The 18,574-nt window shown below is 40.8% G+C and overlaps 2 protein-coding genes across 3 annotated transcripts; one reads left to right on the top strand and one right to left on the bottom strand.

The window, feature by feature from the left end:
* Positions 1 to 1,084: 1,084 nt before the first annotated feature.
* Positions 1,085 to 10,246, top strand: erlec1 (endoplasmic reticulum lectin 1). 2 transcript variants are annotated; one of them, XM_041790373.1, is made up of 14 exons: positions 1,085 to 1,427; positions 1,576 to 1,680; positions 2,108 to 2,188; positions 2,312 to 2,389; positions 2,501 to 2,549; positions 2,649 to 2,689; positions 2,796 to 3,019; positions 4,029 to 4,170; positions 4,250 to 4,411; positions 4,494 to 4,553; positions 6,978 to 7,102; positions 7,195 to 7,272; positions 7,396 to 7,471; positions 9,407 to 10,246. In XM_041790373.1, exons 1-14 carry the CDS (start codon positions 1,287 to 1,289, stop codon positions 9,476 to 9,478), a joined length of 1,434 nt encoding a protein of 477 aa, XP_041646307.1. In that variant the 5' UTR covers positions 1,085 to 1,286; the 3' UTR covers positions 9,479 to 10,246. The 2 variants fall into 2 exon arrangements, with proteins under 2 accessions (XP_041646307.1, XP_041646306.1); XM_041790372.1 differs by having other exon boundaries at positions 2,486 to 2,549.
* Positions 10,247 to 14,874: 4,628 nt separating this feature from the next.
* gpr75 (G protein-coupled receptor 75) lies at positions 14,875 to 18,574 on the bottom strand. The gene has a single exon (XM_041789879.1). It carries the CDS (start codon positions 18,475 to 18,477, stop codon positions 16,834 to 16,836), a length of 1,644 nt encoding a protein of 547 aa, XP_041645813.1. The 5' UTR covers positions 18,478 to 18,574; the 3' UTR covers positions 14,875 to 16,833.

Here is an 18,574-nt window from a genome sequence, read left to right as displayed (position 1 = left end):
CTGTGAGAATTACTCTTAAAGGTGAACCATTTCCTCAAATATGTTCAAGAGAGCTTTCCTGCAGAGATCCATAAACACATGCATATGTGGACATCAAATACTTGCCTTTTTATGAATTGAGAATTCTTATTGATTAAAAAAAAAATGCACTCAATTGTGTGTATTTCACAATAAGGAAAGTGCTGTTGTCAATATATGAATACATAATCTAACAGTGACGGAGAAAAACTTTTGAAAGTGCTGACATTTTTCTGGCAGATGCAAACATTTTGGGAGCCTGAAGTAGTGCAATGTTGGAAGGCCTCTGCACTTTTAAACATCTTTTCCCTCTCACTATGTCAAATTCATCCACAGAAATAAAGTGTAGGTTTACTATATAGGACCTACAGTTTGTAGAGTTCAGTTTTCAATGAAAAGACACCTTAATAAAAAAAAAAATAAAAAAAAAAACAAAAAAAAAAAACAGAAGGCAGCAGATATTGGCGCAGCATGACCGCCACTTGGACATGTTGAGTGGAGCCGTAGCTTATGAATGTCCAAGTGTGCATGCATTTCAGGATGCCTGATGTCTGCAGCCAGGTGCCTCTTGCTATTGTAGCTGGTGGGAAAATATCTTGTCAGTTACATGAAAAAACAGACGACAAGATTGTTCCTATTTTACTCAAATTTCAACATGTACCATGGCTCATATTAATCCAGAGAATTTAACCCTTTATGATGTACTAAATATATTAGTGTTTAAAGCTTTTTCTTCACTCAGACTCGTCCTTCTTCCTGGGTGACCCAACAATGCAAAGTTTTATTTAGCTTAGCTGCTAGCGAACATGTCAATTAAGTGGACGTATTAAAATGTTGTAATACTAATACAAATAGTAATACTCATACTAATACTTTAAAGTTTTTAATTAAATCAAATCTATTTTTGTTTAATTTTATTTATCTATTTTTTCACTAACGGTGCTGGTCTTTAACTTTGAAAGGTCAGAGTTGGGACGGTTTCTTTTGTTTCTTTTGTCACACTAACTTATTGCCACCAGAGGGCGCTGCTGAAGTTTCAGCCCCACTCGTAGGCGGAACTTGACGTGGCAAGTAAACAGTACACTTCCGGTATTTTGTGCTCTGTTGACATCCGTCTCATTAAGTCCTATCTCGTACAGTCAACCCGGATTTCCCTGTAATTTTTAGTGCTTCTCAGTCCTCTCTTTAGCCGGGGATAGTGTGAGAAGGGCGGGTTGTCTTCGTTCATGAGGAGCCGGCTGTAGGAGCTCAGCAGCCGGGTAGGAGAGATGACGGCTGGGCTGCTGATGGTGCTCCTCGGGGGGCTGCTAGAGGTCTGCAGTGGAGTGTCAGCGAACAGAGGGGGATACCCGTCCTTTACAGACGAAATCCCCTTCAAAATTACCTGGCCTGGCCCTGAATTCACGCTGGTATGCTTCCTCTTTTTTGTGGCATTGTTTTAAAGGACGAACATACTCTAAAAAATGAAGGGACCTGCTGTTGTGACTCTACCTTTGGTTCCTAGTTCCCTTTGTATTTCATTTATGACATAAGTGGTATGTTTGTCCATACTTTCAGCCGACTGCAGGTGCATTTTATAAGGAAGATGACTACGTGATCATGACAACGACAGAGAAGGAGAAATATAAATGCCTCCTGCCCTCTCTGACAGAAGGAGAAGAGGTAAGCGACTGTAGCTCTGTAAAGTCGTTCGTAAGTTTCAAACCTCAAATCTGAGTCTAAAGGCTTTTATAGATGAATGCAGGTCAAGTCTCAAGTTACATATTAAAATATTAATCTCTGGATTATATGAATCAAGACCTTAATTAAAAAATTATAATTGATCTGAATCAAAGAATTGATTTTTTTCAAACTCAGTCCTGATAAAAATGATATGCAGCAGTAAAGCCTCCTAAAAAAGACTTTTTTCTCTCTTTTATTTATTAAGAGGAGTATTACTGTGGGTTTCAGTGTCTGTTCAGTGAATTTGAATATTACAACTCTGATTTGTGAAGACATTTTCTATCTCTGTCGTGTCTTTTGTTGAGGCTTAGTTCACTGCCTAATTTATTTCACTAAATTTGAATTTTTGTGTCTTTTGTGATCTTAGGACGATGAGAAGGAGTACACCGGGCCCACACCTGGTGAACTTCTGGAGCCACTATTCAAACGCAGCAGCTGCTCCTACAGGGTGACGGTTTCACGTTTCTCTTCTCATTTCCCTGTTTCTCTCAGAGTCTGAAACCATGTGGAGTCCTTCATGCTACGTCAGCAGAGCATGAACAGAAGTTGTTTTCTTTTTTGTCTGTTGCAGATTGAGTCTTACTGGACGTACGAGGTGTGCCATGGAAAACATATCAGACAGTATCATGAAGAAAAGGAGACTGGGCAGGTCAGTGTTGTTAGAGGGTAAAGGATTTTTAGCTGCCATGAATGTCAAACATCATTGTGTAGTATACACTGAATATTATTACATGTGTTTAAACAGAAAATTAATGTTCAGGAGTACTTCCTGGGGATCATGTCACAGAGGAGCACGTCCACAGAACCCAGTGAGTTTTGGACTTTTAGAATTTTTATTTTATAATTAATGTGAGTCTGATTGCCCCTTTTTTGATAGTTCTAAAGCTTTGATTTCTTTTTTATTACAGCTGAGGAGCCAGAAAATGTGAAATCATCAGATGAAACAGAAGTAAGTAATATTAGCAGCAATAACTACCCTTACTGGCCAGGCTAGGTGTCTGTTTTCATGCATTTTATCTCTTTTCTTGTCCTTCACTCTTTCTTTGGTTGACCAGGTTCCCACAAAGAACATAGAAGGTCAGCTGACTCCTTACTACTCGCTGGAGATGGGAAACGGGACTCCTTGTGTGCTTAAGCAGAACTTGGCTCGCATCACATCCGTGCTGTACGTCTGTCACCCAGAGGCCAAACATGAGATCCTGTCAGTCGCAGAGGTCACAACCTGTGAATACGAGGTGGTGGTGTTGACGCCACTGCTTTGTGCACATCCAAAGTACAGGTATATATAGTATTCAGATGGAGTTTTAGATTAGGACATCTTTATTAATCTCAAGAAAGGCAGTCTAGTATCCACATCCGTTTAAAGGTAAAATTATGGCCAAGGTTAAATTATTAAATTATGGTCAATAATATATGTTTCATAGTAAAAGTGTGGTTAAATTATAAAAAATCTGTTTGAAGATGATGTTTAAAAGGCTCTTGGAGGGAGAAAAGAAAAAACATTTCTGTTTTGTTTAAGTTTAGACTAAGAATGATTTTTAAACACACTTTTTTTTAATAAAAATGACTCCCAGCTAGGCTGAAGTCTCCAATTGGAAAACAGTTTTACTTGAGGTTTTTGAGTAGTGTGTACAACTGACATGTAGACAAATGAACATTGGGAGAAACATGGTAGCTGGAGATAACACAGTCCATGTCGGTGCATTCAAAAGTATTCAGATCCCCTTCACTTTTTGAAATTTTGTCAAGTTGTAGCCTGATATAGGCTCTACTTGGTGGGACTTGGCATGGCAGCCCAACGCGGCAGGGGATTTGCTTTTTCACCACAACCGAGCGACCAGTTTTAGGGCACATCTAGAGCTGATGACACGGCTGTTTGAGCCCTCATCAATCTCATCCACAGTCATTATCATTGCACCTGCTGAGAGTCATGTGCAATTTCCCTACTGGATTAATGTGTCTTTATCACAGAAAAAAAAAGGGTGAAAAGCAAGGCCAAACTGGTGATGGAAAAGTAAATCAGCACAGGTTGGTTTGGATTGTGCAGCCAAAAGTCATGGTGGAAAAGCTACACATGTAACTAGTGTTCCAAGCAGTCAGCCCAGGTTTGAATCCAACCTGTGACTCCCTTACCATGTGTCATTTCTCACTCTCTTTCCCTGATTTCCTACTCTATACACTGTCCTGTCCTGCCTCCCCAAAAAAGACCAAAAATGTTTTAAAATATACACACTAGTAATACATTTCAGCTGACTGTTGCTCAGTACATGATTACATTACCATTGCAGGTTCAAGTCCTCTCCTGTGAATGCCATCTTCTGCCAGGCTCTGGCTGGCTCTCCTCTGCGACCACAGAAGCTCACCTTGTTGGACAAGGAGCAAGAGGATCAGATGAAGCCGCCTTTCCGTTCCAGCGCTGAGACCGCAGAGGTGAGACACTGCAGATATGAAGGTATGCCCAGCTGATGCCTATTATTACTGGTTCAATTAACCCTCTGATGTGTTACAGGAGGAAGTGTCACCAGTAAGAGAAGAGGCCTTCACCTCCACCCACAAGCCCATGGCTGTTGGAGGGCAGTCTCAGATCACCGTCGGCACCACCCACATCTCTCGTCTGACTGATGAACAGCTGATCAAAGACTTCCTCAGTGGCTCGTACTGCCTGCATGGGGTGAGGACTCTTAATCTGAAGAACATGTGTTTTGATTTATTCGGTGATGTGTAATCATTATAAATCAACTTGTGTGTTTCAGGGTGTTGGATGGTGGAAATATGAATTCTGTTACGGAAAGCACGTCCATCAGTACCATGAGGTAAGGTCCCACCTCTCTGTAAGCAAATCCTAGAACCCACACAGACCCAATCTCAACATGATGCCAGTCTTAGCTCTGATGGATTTATGGACTCTGGTGTATTTCATGACAGTGTGGGAGGACAGTGGTCTGCCCCTTTGTCAAATTCAAGCACATATTACCTTTTCCTTATTTAAAAGATACTTAAATTCTGGTTTTTCATTCAGGAAAACAATACAAACAGACAAATATAGCTCATGCCAGTGGGATATAAACTTTATAAAAAAATATCTATTCCTCCAGGGGTCTTTCAATGGCCTGGTTATTTATCCTATTTCTTTTTAAATTCTGTTGTGAATTTTCAAAACATGTTTGGGTCTTTTCATGTCAGATGGATGATGCTGAAAGTTTTACGCCCCCTATGAAAATTTCTGTTTTTCCCAAGTATTTCCCAAATGCTCTTGAACAGAGCAAAGAATTTTTTAAACATCTTTTTGAGTTTTCAATTTTAAACACAAAGGAATATCACTGCAAATCACAGCATAACGCAAAAAATAAGATACAAATTACAAAACAAACAGACAGCCCCTCTCTTGAAGTCCAATTGTTTCCCCATTTTTCCTCCCAGACGATCCCACCACCCAATCCCATCCCTCTCTCCCACCCCAAAAGGCTACTGTTGTTCACAAAGGAATTTTTAAAAAGATAAATCAAGATTTAGCTGCTACACACATCGAATCCCAGAATCATATAGCTGAGTCATTCCAATTCTTTATCCCAGTAACAGTTGTAAAATAAGATATGAATGGAAACCAAATTCTTCTGAACTCTTTCTTTCGGAGCAAAGAATTTTAACACAGTTTCCCGATGCCTACATTATTTTACTTTGCAGACAGAAACAAAATTATTTCACAAAAAAACAAAAACTATCAGGGTCTAAATTATAAGCCCCCTTTTAGAACTTACCTTTTTGTTGAGCCACAGCATAAACCCCTGTTGTTCAGTGATGTGCATTAACTTAAATGCTCAAAGCTTGAAAAATCGAGTTAAATTTACACAGTATGAAAACTTCAGTAAGGGATTGAGTTGTCATTGAGAAAGCATCATGGTAAAAACAGAAGAAATCAGTTTAGACCTGTCAAAAAGAATTGTTGATGCTCACAACGCAGGAGAAGGAAATGCAAAGTTATCAAAGCTTTTTCAAGTGTCAAGAACTGGAGTGAGAAGTGCAATTAAGAAATTCTTCAAGAGCCACACAGTCCAAAACAAGCCTGGCAGAGAGGAAGAGAAATATTTCAAAGACTCCGGAAAGGAAACTAGTGAGAGATGTGTCTAAAGACCCCATAATACCTACTGAATGATTTAGCCAAGTCAGGAATAGCAGTCTCAAAGAAGACAATCACTAGAGTCCTGCACAGGAATGTACTGTGAGGTTGCAGACTGAGAAAATTCCACTTCTGCAGAAGATGCCTTCAAGCCAGACTGAAGTATGCTGAGGACACCCTGGAGAAAGATTCTGCATATTGGAAGCATGTCCTTTGGTCAGATAAGACCAAACAAGGCGTATAACCCAAAGAACACCGTCCCCACAGTGAAACACAGCAGTGGGAGTATTATGCTTTGACGATGCTTCAGTGTGTCTAGAGCTGGGAATCTCATAAAGGCAGAAGGAATCATGAAGGAAGTGGATATGTGAAGATTTTGAAAGAAAACCTCTAGCAGTCAGCAGCAAAACTGGATCTAGGTTATTTTATCTTCCAACATGGCATTGACCCAAAACATACATGGCTCCTGGTGAAGAACTACTTCCAGAAGACCAAAGTGAACATTAATGGCTGGTCTGCCGAAACCACTGAAAATCTGTGGGATGAGCTGAGACGTGTCTTAGCATCAGGGGAGGCTGATAATTATGACCCTGGTAGTTTTTGTTTTTTGTGAAATAATTTTGTTTCTGTATTGTATGTTTGTAAAGATGATATATTTTTAGTCAAACATTCTCATAGGATTTACATTCATGGCTCACATGTTACTTGTTTTTTTCCATGTAAGGAAAGTTTATTCATAGGGCATCACTTAGTCGTACATAGACTAACTCAAGGTGCTTGACATGGTTAAAAAACAAAACACTAAAACATTACTTAGTCAAGCTGAGACATCAGCATAGTAAATATATTAAACTATATGAACTAGAGCCTTTGATTTTATCAACTTTGAATTTGAATGCAATTAAAACTCCTAAGGCCTGAGTCGTCTCCTGAGGTTGTGTTCTTGCAAACAAAATAATCAGTACGACTTCATGTTGCCCTCGTTTCTTTTTACAGGGCTTCAAACCCTGTAGGTCATTTCTGAATAGCCTTTTATTAAGCCTTGAACTCTTTGCACTTAATGTTTTATTGGTCTTTGAGCCTTAGGCGTTGTTGATGCATAAACCATTCTGTTCTCCAGGAAAAAGATCAGGGAAAGAACATTGTAGTGGTCGGCAGCTGGAACATTGAGGAGCACATCGACTGGGCAAAGAAGAACGTCGCCCGATCCTACCAACTCAAAGACGATGGAGTGCAGAAAGTCAAGTAGGACATGTGGAATTGTCTTATCCCACTTTGATTCAGATTAGTTGAGATAATGTTTGATTTGTCCCTTTATTTTTATTACTCCACATTAGGTTGGTCTCCCACTTTTACGGCCACGGGGATGTGTGTGATCTGACAGGAAAACCAAGACAGGTCATTGTTAAGCTCAAGTGAGTGAATATTCATGAGGGTAGTGTGACCATAGAACCAGTTTGGTGGAATTACCCTGAAGAAACATGTGACTAAGACATTCCAACTTTATTCTCACATCTCATTTCTCTTCTCGCTGTCAGATGTAAGGAGTCGGAGTCTCCCCACGCTGTCACTGTCTACATGCTGGAGCCTCAGACCTGTCAGTACATCCTCGGGGTAAGTGCACTACTAACCAGTGAGTGACAGCCTCTCACAACAGCACATGCTTAGCAGATCTTTATAAGGGGGAAAGTGAAATATAGCATGCACACTGACTGCTCGTCAGGGTTGATAGACTTACCTATAGACTTGTCTATAAAAAGTATTCACCTCCTTGTATGTTTTACCCTTTTGTTTTATAAGTCAAGCATGGTCAATATAATTTGGCTTTTCGACAAAAAACTTTTTAATGTCAAAGTGGGAACAGTTTTCTACAAAGTAATGTCAACAAAAATATGTAATGTAAAAAAGTGACTTCATAAACATTCACCCCCTTTAAAGTGACTGACCTAATTCATCAGGGACCAACCAACTGGTGCTAGTAGTCTCACAGTTAGTGAAATGGGGATCTCCAGAGTGCAGTGAATTTGTCTCACGTGACTGTAGTATAAAGACTCCTGTATCTGAAAGGTCTAGTCACTGGTTAATCAGTATTCCTGGCTACCATTACACCCTGGAGACGAAAGAACACTCCAAACAACTCAGTGAAAAGGTTATTGAAAACAAAGTCAGGGGCTGGATACAAAAAAAAAAAAATCAAAGGCGCTTATCATCCCCCAGAGTTCAGTTAAATCCATCATTAATACATGAAAGGAATCCTGCACATGTGTAAATCTGCCTAGATCAGGCAGTCCTGGCAGACTGAATGACCATGCAAGGAGGAGACTAGTGAGAGAGGCCACCAAGACACCTCTGACTACTCTGAAGGAGTTACAAGCTTCAGCAGCTGTGTCGGGAGAGACCTTGCATACAACAACTGTTGCCTGGGTTCTTCACCAGTCAAAGCTTTATGGGAGAGTGGCAAAGAGAAAGCCCCTGTTGGAGAAAACTGGATCTCAACTAGTGTTTACCAAAAGGCATGTGGGAGGCTCCATGGTCAAGTTGAAGAAACTTCTTTGGTCTGATGAGACTGAAATGGAGCTCTTTTGACCATCAGGGAAAATGGGGAAAAATATAGGAAAATCCTAGAGGGCAATCTTATTTTGTCTGCATAAGAACTATGGCTTGGGGGAAGATTTATTTTCCAACAAGAGAATGACCAGTAGCATTCAGAAACCTCCTCAGAAATGGTTTCAAGATAGCAAGGTGAATGTTCTGGAGTTGCCAAGTTAAAGCCCAGACCTCAGTCCAATAGAGAATTTGTGGCTGGGCTTGAAAAGAGCTGTTCAGTCTGATCCCTGTGCAACCTGACAGAGCTTCAGCAGTTTTTCAAAAAGAATGGAGTAAAATTGCATTGTCCAGTTGTGCACGCCTGATTGAGACCAGTCCACACAGACTCAGTGCTGTGATTGCAGCCAAAGGTGCATCTACTAAACATTGACTTGAAGGGGGTGAATATTTACGCAGTCACTTATTTTACATTGCTTATTTTTACTTAATTGACATTACTTGTGAGAAATCTGTTTTCACTTTGACATTAAAGAGTTTTTTGGCAAAAAAGCCAAATTATATTGACCATGATTGATTTATACAATCAGTAACAGGGTGAAACATCCATGGCGGTGAATAATTTTTGTTGGCACTGTGTAAAAAAGAGAGAGTGAGATATGACATGTCAATAAGACCTGCACTTATCAGGATATTTTTACTGTCACTAAAACTTAATGTTGGTGATCTAATTTTTCATTTTATTTCCTACCATCTTAGGGTTCATGAAAGCACTATCATATTTTTTCCTGCACTTCATTAGCCAATTAATGGAGCTGCTGATGAAACTTTAGCAGCTTACCAATCCATCACTTAGTAAATTTCTGGTACCATGAAATAAATGGTGGGACTTTGATTAGAAGGAGTGGAGGACAAAAAGTTTTTCTATGTTAATGTTGAAGTAGCTATTTTTCAGTCCACTGGTGATAAAGGACATCCTTTTGTGTTTGTTTTTAATCATCCTAGGTTGAGTCTCCGGTCATATGCAGAATTCTTGACACTGCTGACGAGCATGGACTTCTGTCGATCTCCGGCTAAGCTGAGAAAGATCACAGGACAGAGACAACGCATAAAGGACAAGAAGAGGACAGAAGGAGAGGGGTGCACTTGAAGGAATTAAATAGTAGCCTCTTTGTGGGAGGAGGATAGATGCCCTTGGAGCTGCACCAAATGCCAAACTGGAGGTTTTACTTGATCCTGAGGCTGGACTTCAGGTAACCTGTAAACGCAGCCTCAGCCCGCGCTCATCTGTGCAGCGGGCAGTGCTACATCAGAGCCTTAACTAGCTGGTGAGACTGATCAGACGCTGTGAAACAGCAGAATGGGGCTGAAGCCTCACTCCATAAGGCAGTAGATTTATTGCCTGTCCTTCATATCTATGCTTCACTTTGTGTTGGTTAAATTCAAGTGATGGGTTACTGAATCAGCAAAAAGAAAATCAGGGAAAGCAAAAAGATTCATGTTGGTTCTGTTGTCTTCAGAGCGTGTGTGTGAGTGTGAACGCTGCACTTAAAGTTATGAGAAATGTAAGTCTGAGAATGTTTTGCAGCAGTTAGAATGTGTGCTGTGTTAATTTTTCAGGTTGAATGTGTGTAACTTATGCATTAGAGGGTGTGGAGAGGAAATATTAAGTCTGCAAAACATGATTTATAAAGTTTCATTTAAGTTTTAAGGATATGCAGAATGTCTGTGGGCTCCTGTAAGAGGTAATCTGTGGTTTTATGAAGATGCACACGGGTCTTGTTAACTGCTGTATCACAGGGATGAAAATCAATGCATCTGCAGCAAAGAATAAAAACTTAAACTTAAAACCATCTATTGTCTTGTGTTAAGATCTAACACCCACAATTCACTTAATAACCCTAGCTTTTATCTCGGGTCGTGTCAGAAAACGACGTTTAAACCCTGAGAAGAACATCTTATCCGAGCTGAACCCTAAATGCACATGTTGAGGAAGTCTGATGTATTCAGTAGGTGGCCCTTTTTACACAAGCCTATTTCTGTCTGTTACAAAAAAGAAATATTTAACCACGTACTTATTAAAAAGTCAAAGAAAATACTGATAATTACTTTGAGATAATTAGTCATAATTATGAGAGAAAGTCAGAAGCTTTCTCTAGTTTTCTGTCTTTTGAGTTGTTAAGTGGAAATGAGATTTGAAATCAAGATAATGAGATAGAAAGTGGAAATTGTGAGATTAAAGTCTAGATTATGAGATAGAAAGTGGAAATATAAATCAAAATTATGAAAAAAATATTGGAATTATGAAAAGTGAATCATATCTATGAGAGAACATCAGAATCTATATCTAGCCTATAGTTTTCTTACTACCGAGATACAAACTGGAAATTGTGGGATTAGACGTCCAGATTATGATAGAGAAAGTCAGTTTCTGAGATAAAAAAATTGAAACTGTGGGATAAAGTTTAAATTTGAGATACAAAGCTGAATTATGGGATTGAAACATTAAAAATAACAGAAAGTTGAAAGTATGAGACAAAAAGTGGAAATTAAAAGAAATTGAAATCATTAGGTAAAATTAAAATTATGAGATACATAGTCAGAATAATGAAATTAGCTAAAAATTTCTGTGATAAAGTAAAAAAAATTAGGAGGTAGAAAGTGGAAATTGTGAAATAAGTGGAAATTATGAGATTAGTTAAAATAAAAAAAAAGTTAAATTTATTAGAAAGAAAGTGGAAATTATGAGATAACAGCTGAAATTATGAAATACTAAGTCATCATCATCATGAGATGGAAATTCAGAAATATGAGGGGTAAAATGAGCTTAAAAGTAAGAACACTGAGGGAGAAAGTTAAAATTATGAAATAAATATTTGAAATTATTAGAGGAAAAAATTTTAATTATGAGATAAAAATTCAGAAGTCTGAGATAAGAATTTAAAATTCAATTTAACAATTGTCCATCTCATGATTCTATTTGTTATCTGCAAAGATTCAAGAGATCCTTAAAATAACTTAAAAATCAGATTTCCAAATCTAAGGTTTGAAAATGTATTAAAAAGTCTTATCTTTAATTTTGAGAGATGTTAAATTTTAGATGGCACATGTCTCAAAACAACTCTAACCTTTACTGTCTGGTTAGCTTTATAAAAGAGAGTGATAGTAGTGTATTAAGCACACGAACACAAACCATGAACAGATGAGAGAAGGAGTAGATGGGTAAATGTCAGTTTAAAAAAATTTGACTTAAAGATAAAAATTACAGGGAATAGTTAGTAACAAAGTTCAAAAAGCACAGATGCTTAATGTGGGAAAATGCAATTGTCTACGTCTTTCTTTTGATTTTTTAAAAGTGTGCAGTAACCCTTTCAGACAAAATCCCACAAAGGGTTCTTATTCAGCAAACGACAACCTAAAAAAATAATGCTTCCTTCCTTGTGGAGGTAAAAAAAAAAAAAAAAGTATTTTTGTATTCCTCCAATAACAAATGCTGGTTTATTTATTTAGAGTGATAACTTGGGTCCATGAATCGGCACATTATCAGAATCATTTGGCACATTTGTAGCATTGTGACATCGTTTAATCAAATTTGCCCCATTTATTAAATTGTTCAGTGCTGGTGAAATTGGTGTTATCCCAGAGCTGTGCATTTAAGGCCACCAGAGGGTGCTGCACTGTAAGTATTGGACCCAGTGAGCTAAAGGAAACATTCTGTAAAACATTAATTAAAATTCAAGGTCAATACATTAATCTGACTTTTTGAATTGTAGCCATATTGTCCATCTGTCTTTTTAAGCTTGAATAAGAGGCAGGCTGACATTGCTGTATTAAATACTCAGCACCCCATAATGACCAAGTGAAACAGAATTTTAGAAATTTGTGGAAATATATTGAAAAGAAAAAACAGAAATATTGACATAAATACTCAGACCCTGTACCCAGAACTCACTTAAAGCACTTTTGGCACTAGTGACAGTCTTGATTTTTTTTTTTTTTTTTAATGTGATGCAAGCTTTGCACACCTGGGTTTTGGGGGATTTTCTGCCATTCTTCTTTGCAAATCCTCTCAAGCTCAGTCAGGTTAGATGGGAACTATTTGGTGGACAACCATTTTCAGGTCACTCAGGAGATGTTCAAGTCATGGTTCTGGCTGGGCCACTCTCCTGATGTCTTGGCTGTGTGGTTAGGGGTCACTGAACTGGTTTTCAATGAGGATATCTCTGTACTTTAACCTGACACACCAGATGGATGTGTTTCACGCATCCATCTGGGAAAGCTTCAATAGGAAACGTTTGAGAAAAGGCAGAGGCTTTGAAAAAAAAACTAGGAGTGTGATTGGATGAACGTTCTGTCTGTCACATCTCTACGGGCCAATGAGCAACAAAACACGTCACATAGCCACTATCGAGCTGAGCATGTGCAGTTACTGAGGAATAACGCGAAACACGGCGACTATAGACATGTACTAGTAAGTACTCAACTTTTGTTGTTTTTGAAAAGATAACAACTCACTGCTGTTCTTTGTTCTTTTTTTTTAACAAAGAAATGTTGTCAAGTTCTGACAAAACTGGCGCTTTAGCAGCACCATTGCTAAGCTCTTCTGCCATAACTGCACCAGCTCTTGCTGCTGCTTGCTTACGTCATGACTCTGCTGCACCTTAAAGTACTGCCCCTCATCGCTGATTGGTCCTGTCACTTTCTAACCGGGCCCAAACGGTTCAGATCGGAGCTTTGCATGATGGATACGCAAGTGAAAAACAAGGAAGTGGGCGTATCCATCTGCTTTGCAAGGCTATCTGTACTTTACTTCATTCAGCTTTTGCTCAACCCTGACTAGTCTCCCTGTCCCTGCTGCTGAAAACATCCCAACAGCATGATGCTTCCATCACCATGCTTCACTGCTGGGATGGTGTTGGGCAGGTGATGAGAGGTGCCTGGTTTCCTCCAGACTTAACATTTAGAACTGAGGCCAAACAGTTCAGTCTTGGTTTTATCAGATGAGAGATTCTTGTTTCTCACAGTCTGAGAGTCCTTTGGGTTATTTTTTTAATACTCCAAGCAGGCTTTCATGTGTTTTACACTAAAGAGAGGCTTCTATCTTGCCACTCTGCCATGTGCCCAGATCAGTGAAGGGCTGCAGTGACGGTTGCCCTTCTGGAACTTTATCCCATCTCCACACAGGATCTTTAGATCTCAGAGTGACCATTGGGTTTTTGGTCACCTCTCTTACCTCTCAGAGGCTCTTCTCCCCTGATTGCTCAGTTTGGCTGGGCGACCAGCTCTTGGAAGAATTCTGGTTGTACCAAATTTCTTCCATTTGAGAATTTTAGAGGCCACTTTACTCTTGGGAACCTTCCTTACAACAGACCTTTTTAGCAGCTTTCTCCAGATCTGTAACCTGACACACCAAATGGATAACCTTGGATATACAGTGTTTGGGAAAGGGCACCTTTGAAAAAAAGTCAGTGTGATTGGATGCAACATTCTGTCACATCTTTACAGGCCAATCAGAGCAACAAACCACATGATGTCATCACCGCTAGGTGCGTGAGCACAGCTACCGAGGAATAAACTCCATATAGAACTGCATAATGAGAACCATGGCATCTATAAACAAGTCAGTACATGACGTTTTTGAAAAGAAAACAGCTCAATGCTGTTCTTTGTTCTTCTTTTAATGAAGAAATGCTATCAAGTTCTGATAAAACTGGAACTTCAGCAGCATCCACGTTAATGTCTTCCGCCATCGGCCTCTTGTTGCTGCTTGCTTACATTACGAGTCAGCCACGCCCGAAAGTACTGCCCCTTGTCACTGATTAGTCCTGTGACTTTCTAACCGGGGCCCAGATGGTTCAGACGGGAGCTTTGCAAGACGGATTCACCAGTGAGAAACACGGAAACGGGCGTATCCATCTGCTCTGCAGGCAGTTCCTTTGACCTCATGGCTTGGATTTTGCTCTGATATGCATCGTCATCTGTGAGGCCTTCTACCACAGATGGACTCCAATCAAGGTGTAGAACCATCTCAGCGACAATCAAGGGAAATGGAAGGAAACCGTGCTAAATTTCAGTTGTTGTGTGTTGCTGTGAAAGGTCTGAATACTTATGTCAATGTGAAATTAGAGTTGGCCAATTGCTCCTTTATGAGCACATAAAAATATGGTAGTGATGCAACATAAAATCCAGTTTGGGTTCTCTGTGTTTGTCCCTTTACAGGTCTAAGAGAGCCAAAAGTTTTGTTTTGACTGCAAATCATGAGTGATATAATTATTTCTTAACTTATTTTTCAGTTCTACTATCCTGCAACAAACAAAATCAAAAAATTATCACTTTTTTGAACACTGAAATATGGCATATTTTTCAATGAAGACGACAAAACAAAAACGCACCAGTTCTTATCTTTTCTTGTTTTAGCTAAAAAGAAGTAATGCAAAGATCCTCTGCACTTGCCGAACATTTATTGGGTTGAAAATTGTATGAGATTCACAAATACATTTTTCTCAAGAAGCAAAAGTCCATCAAAAATGCAACCACATGCCATCAACAGCCATGTGTGAGCCTGAGCAGACATTCATGACAGCCCTGACACCACAGCAGCTGATATCAGCGCTCAGCTTCCTCTAACAGAGAAAGGCAGCAGTGAAACCAACTACTGTAGTGTCTGTCAGACAGCCTGCAAAGTTTTGGGTTATACTGGCACATGCGTGTGCAACACTGGGTCAGATTTATGCAAAATGCTATATCTGTAAAACAACAAGTCAATAAATGAATTGACCATGTTCACAGGGCAGCCATGTTCTTGGGTCACAGTCAGGACAGGACGGTTAATTGCTATAAGTAATGTCTTACAGCTGTGTTTCAGCTCAGAGGCTGTGTAAAGTGAATCTGATAAACTGAACCTTAAAACTTAGAATGTAGTGAAAATCCAGAAGGAGATTGGGCCATATTTGTAGTTGAAAACATTTATGCTCATGTTAGCAAACACCTGTGGGTTTGCGTAAGAATATATGATATTAAGGTAAGCTAAAATGGCAGAATGCTAACAGAAAAGTCTAATACAGCAATAAAGGCGCTAATTCATAGCTAACATAGCCAAATGGTAGGAAGTTTTTAAATGCTAAAATTAACTGTTGTCTCAGTAGGTTAGTTACTATAAGTACTTTATTAAAGTATTAAAGTTTTACTCAATGTCCCAACAGATTTCCAATGTCAAGCCTTTAGCTATCTATTATAGCTAGTCTAAATACCAGCTGGGAGTGTTAACATTACAATGTGATAAAGGAAAGCAGTGATACATATTATTAGGAAGTTATTAAAATTCTAAGATTCACTATTGTCTGTGACAGGTCACCAAATGTTGTCCTAAGTCTCTTTATTACCCTCTCCCATCCATTAGCTACCTTCTCATAGGGCTAATCCTTGTATTCAGCCAATTCCTGGCTAATGTTAGCTCAGGTCAGGTCAGGTCAGGTATGGGAGAATATGCTGGTTTGGCGATAGCCGTGTCAACCTTGGCCTTGTACTGCTATGGCCTCCTAACTGCCTTTGTCCAGGTCCACACCAGGCCCATGCCCCAGCTCTCCAAGTATCCTCCCAGTTGAACTCTCCACAATGCACGAGCTGCCCTGATGTCTGACCCAGCCCACCAGGTCCTGGGCACCCATTATGCTGTGAGCTGGATCAGGCCTGGGACAGCACGCCAGGTGTCTGAAGGTGCACAGCTGCTACTCCCGAAACCAGTAGCTGACCCTTCCCATCCCCGCTCTCCTGGGGGCGTCAGCATTAGACAAACCGTCTTGCTGGTGATACCCAAAGGTGCACTGAAGAGAAGTTGTAACAAAGGAGTCCAGTTGGCACCTCTGGCCATCAGTCAGCGTCCAATCCTCACAACAGTATAGTAAGACCTAAAGATTCTGATTTTGGTCTGCATGCTGAGATACCAAGAGCGCCACACTGTCTTGCCCAATGAATCCGTCACCCCATGTGTGAGTCTGTTTTTAGCCAAACATTCAAACAACAAATTTTACAGTCAATGCACCCCTAGTCAGGACCCTAAAATCACACCTTTACATGACTTTAAACCTGAAACTCAGGAGTATGACATTACTGACCTTTCCACCCTGGCTGTGATGTCAGAATAACATGGCCACTTTGGGAACATGGTCTATTCAGTAACAGTAAATAACATTTCTGAAACAGACACTTTCATGACAATTCTATTGCTTGGTTTTCATGGCAAGGCTTGTAATTCTGATACCGAAATTTTCCCACTCAAGAAAACATAACATACATTTTCACTGCAGAAGAGAACAAAAGGTTAATACAGATTCCAAATACTGGTACATAAAATATGTGTTTTTATATTACTCTTTTGATGGCTTAAAGCCATGGCATTGTGGTCCAAACCTTTCTGTTTAGCAGCTCTTTGATCAGACTGAGGGAATGGGAATCTGGTGCACTGAGCTGCTCTCAAAGTCTTGCAGTGCATCTTGGTGAGTGTGGTAGTGCATCGCTACGTAAGACTTGGCGAAAGCAAATGTCTGTGAGCTTACGGGCTGTAGGCTGGTGGGCGAGCTGGGCCCTGCAGAGGGACTGCTGTTGTAAATACTGTAGTAGGGTTCAATGCGGGTGTTTATAGGCGTAGAGGTACTAGGTGGGCGAGGTTTGCGAGCACCTGTGACCTTTGGACTCCCCACACAATCCCTGGAGTGACTGGGCCCACATGCCTGGTCCACCAGCCTCCTCTGTGGCTTTGGCGACAGTACATAGGCTGAGTTGGTCTCATGGTGGGAGGATTTATTGCGATTGACTTCCAAGCTGCCCTTCCCCATCGCATGCAGACGAGTCTTGTTTTTGCAGCACAGGAAGCCCAGAGCCGCCCACTGCATGCAACACAGCACACGACGGCGAAGGCCCGCGCTGTTTCGCGAATACACAAAGGGATTGATGCCTGACTTGAGGAAAATGAGCACAAAGCCACACAATTCAAACTGGTAATGTGCAAAGCTGCTTTCTGGTGATAAAACATCCTGTGCCAGTGAAACTCCCATGGGTAAGCAGCACAGCAGCACAGAGAACACAATCACTACACATGTGACAACCGCCTTAGAGTCTTTGGCTGTGGCCAGGTTTACTGTAGAGACCAGCTGACAGCAAGTGGCGCCTTGTGCAGCTCCTGGAACAAGAGGCTGGCTGGTTTTGTTGGCGTATGAGTGCGTCTGAACATTCTGCAGTTTATTGTAAGTTTGGTTGCGGTACAGAGGGGGGCCTGGAACGGCACACTGCATGCTCTCAAAGCCTGCTGCAAGGAGAGGGGGAGGCGGTGGAGGGCATGTGGCATCTACACTTATAACTGGACATTTTCTTACTCGTGCATTCTTCCGTAGTGTCTGAGCAATCATCAGGTAGGACACAGACACCACAGCAACACAGAAAGCAAAGTCTGCTAGGTATACATACAACACAACCCTGGCATTTCCACCTCCGAAGCCAAAGTGTGGCAAGCATGGTCCATCTCTACGAGGGTACGCTCGCATTGTTAGGAGGGCTGCCATGGTGAAGCTGGAAGTCCACAGCAAGGCGGTGAGGGCCAGCGTGCAGGGGAAGGAGGCTGTGCGGTTCGGCTGCTGCCCCAAAACCATGCGCAGCCTGTGGAGAGCAATGACAGCCACTGTCTCTAGTGACATGATGATGAAGCCCGAGCTTGTCAGGTGGAAAGCAAAGCAAAAACTCTTTGACACACCATCCCCTCCGCCTGCATCCAGAAAGAGCACCAGGGCAAACATGGGAGCAGTCACACAGCAGATAAACAAGTCACAGAAGGACAGGTTGAGGATCATGAAGTCAAAGTTGGTGCGGAATTTGCGAAACACAGGGTCAAAAAAGGACAGGAACACCACGAGGTTGCCATAGGAGCCCAGGAGGAAGATGAAGATGAGGAGGAGAGAGCAGAAGGTTAAAGTAGCAGTGTGGATCACAGCCCAGCCTGACGGGGACTGTGCGCCCAGGGTGCCACTGATGTTCTGCTGTCTTGGCACATCCAGCAAGTCTGATGGGGTGACAGTGGTGTTCATTGTATTATCCACAATTTATAATAATCCCAAAGTCTTCGGTTTCAACATTGTTCTTCTATGGAGAGAGATGATCACTGTATCTTCTACCTCTGCCACG

This window comes from Cheilinus undulatus, linkage group 6 (genome assembly GCF_018320785.1).
Source record: "Cheilinus undulatus linkage group 6, ASM1832078v1, whole genome shotgun sequence".
NCBI classification, from domain to species: domain Eukaryota; kingdom Metazoa; phylum Chordata; class Actinopteri; order Labriformes; family Labridae; genus Cheilinus; species Cheilinus undulatus.
The sequence above is the reverse complement of the archived record's forward strand: the minus strand, read 5'-3'. Positions and strand labels throughout refer to the sequence as shown.